The following is a 1,721-nucleotide window of genomic DNA, read 5'->3' as shown; positions in this document are numbered from 1 at the left end:
AGCTCAGGCAATCCACCTGTCTCGGCCTCCCAGAGTGCTAGGATTATAGGTGTGAGCCATTGTGCCCTGCCTGCCTGCATCTTCTGATTCCTTCCTCTCCTCTACTCTGAGGAGCAGAGGCGTGAAAGGGGCTGGTGCCCTGAGCTGAGAGGTGCCTTTGGGGACAGGACTATCTCCTGTCGCTGGGCCAGCCGCTTGCCAGACGGCTCAGTAATAGTACCTAGAGGAACAGCTGGCTTCTTGGTGATCCTCGAGTGTCTGATGGCAGGCTTGAACATCTGAGAGGATTGGAGTCACTTGAGAACTAACAGAGTTAGGCGAGGGGGAGCCTGCACACAGAACACTGGTGGGGGCACCCCCTTTTGGAACAGAGGCCAGCATTTGGTATCTTTTGGGAGATAAGGATAAACCCAAACAGCTCTACTTGAGGGGCATTGCAGAGTCTGGGCTTGACTTGTCCACCCTCACCCTTCCTTGGATCCTGGCCTGGGGTCCAGAAACCTGGGTTTCAACCCAGTTCTGCTGATAATTTGTACTGTGACCTCAGGCAAGCCCTGTCCCCTCCCCTGCTGCTGTTTCATCCCTAGGAGTGCATTAGACTTGACTTCTGGTTACCTTAGAGCTCTAGCTCCAACTTTCCACTTCTATTTCCTTCATCTTTCTCTTAACCTTTCCACATTCTCTCAAAATCACCTCATGTCCTAAAAATATGATTTGTTTTTCTTTTAAATTTCAAATTATCCATGCTCATTTATATAAATTGAAATGACATAAAATAAGCAAAAAATGAAACCCTTCCTCACATTTATTCCCTAGGGCTAACCATAATCAATGGTTTATTTACTAATTTTAATTACGTGCTCATATATTAGCTAATTTAGGGATTGTTAACAGCTAATTTTTAATCCCAGGCTTACTCCTCAGTATATTTCTGAATGGCTTATTTGTTTTCTGCTTTAGTTATATAGATTCCCTGAAACATTATATACCGACAGAATTAGAAAATCAGCCAAAAAAAGATTTATGTTTTGTTTTCTTAAATTACCTACTCTTTTGGTGTTTGGCATTTCAGCTCCCTTTCCTTAGCGTGGGCCTGGGTTACTGACTGGGCCCTATCACACTCTCCGTCATGTCTCTTTCCTGAGGCCCCACCTATTTCTTTGAGGTTGTCTGGGCAGAGGTGGTACCTTCCAGAGGGATTTTGGGAGCATAGGCATTGGTAACCAGATCCTCTGTCCCCAGGATTCAGGAAGCTTCCATGACAGCCTCCAGCATGATGTTGCTGCAAAGCCTGGGGAAAGCCTCAGAACAGCACAGAACCCAGAGGCAGGGGAAGAACTCCCAGAAGCAGGTAAAGCAGTTGGCCCACTTGGGAGCAAGAGAGGTTCTCCTTCCATTTCCTCTTGATTAACTCAGCCTGGGGGGGCACCTGTGGCTCAAAGGAGTAGGGCACTGGCCCCATATGCTGGAGGTGGCAGGTTCAAACCCAGCCCCAGCCAAAAACTGCAAAAATAACTAAATACATAAATAACTCAGCCTGTATCTTCCTGGCTACATCTTGTTCCTCTTTTTGTGAATCTTGGATCTTATATATTTTTGGAGACAGAGCCTCAAGCTGTCCCCCTGGGTAGAGTGCCGTGACATCACAGCTCACAGCAACCTCCAACTCCTGGGCTCAAGTGAGTCTCCTGCCTCAGCCTCCCAAGTAGCTGGGACCACAG

At 47.3% G+C, this 1,721-nt stretch overlaps 1 protein-coding gene across 1 annotated transcript in view; it reads left to right on the top strand.

The window, feature by feature from the left end:
* Nucleotides 1-1,721, top strand: part of CUNH17orf53 (chromosome unknown C17orf53 homolog) — a 21,440-nt gene that overhangs the window by 17,063 nt on the left and 2,656 nt on the right. The window contains exon 8 of the mRNA XM_023511241.1: nucleotides 1,243-1,351. Within this exon, the coding sequence (XP_023367009.1) occupies nucleotides 1,243-1,351 (109 nt within the window). The remainder of the gene's footprint in view (nucleotides 1-1,242; nucleotides 1,352-1,721) is intronic.

The sequence above is a fragment of the Otolemur garnettii genome, unplaced genomic scaffold (assembly GCF_000181295.1).
Source record: "Otolemur garnettii isolate 467f Iridium unplaced genomic scaffold, OtoGar3 scaffold00018, whole genome shotgun sequence".
Taxonomy (NCBI): domain Eukaryota; kingdom Metazoa; phylum Chordata; class Mammalia; order Primates; family Galagidae; genus Otolemur; species Otolemur garnettii.
This window is presented reverse-complemented; position numbering and strand designations above follow the sequence as displayed.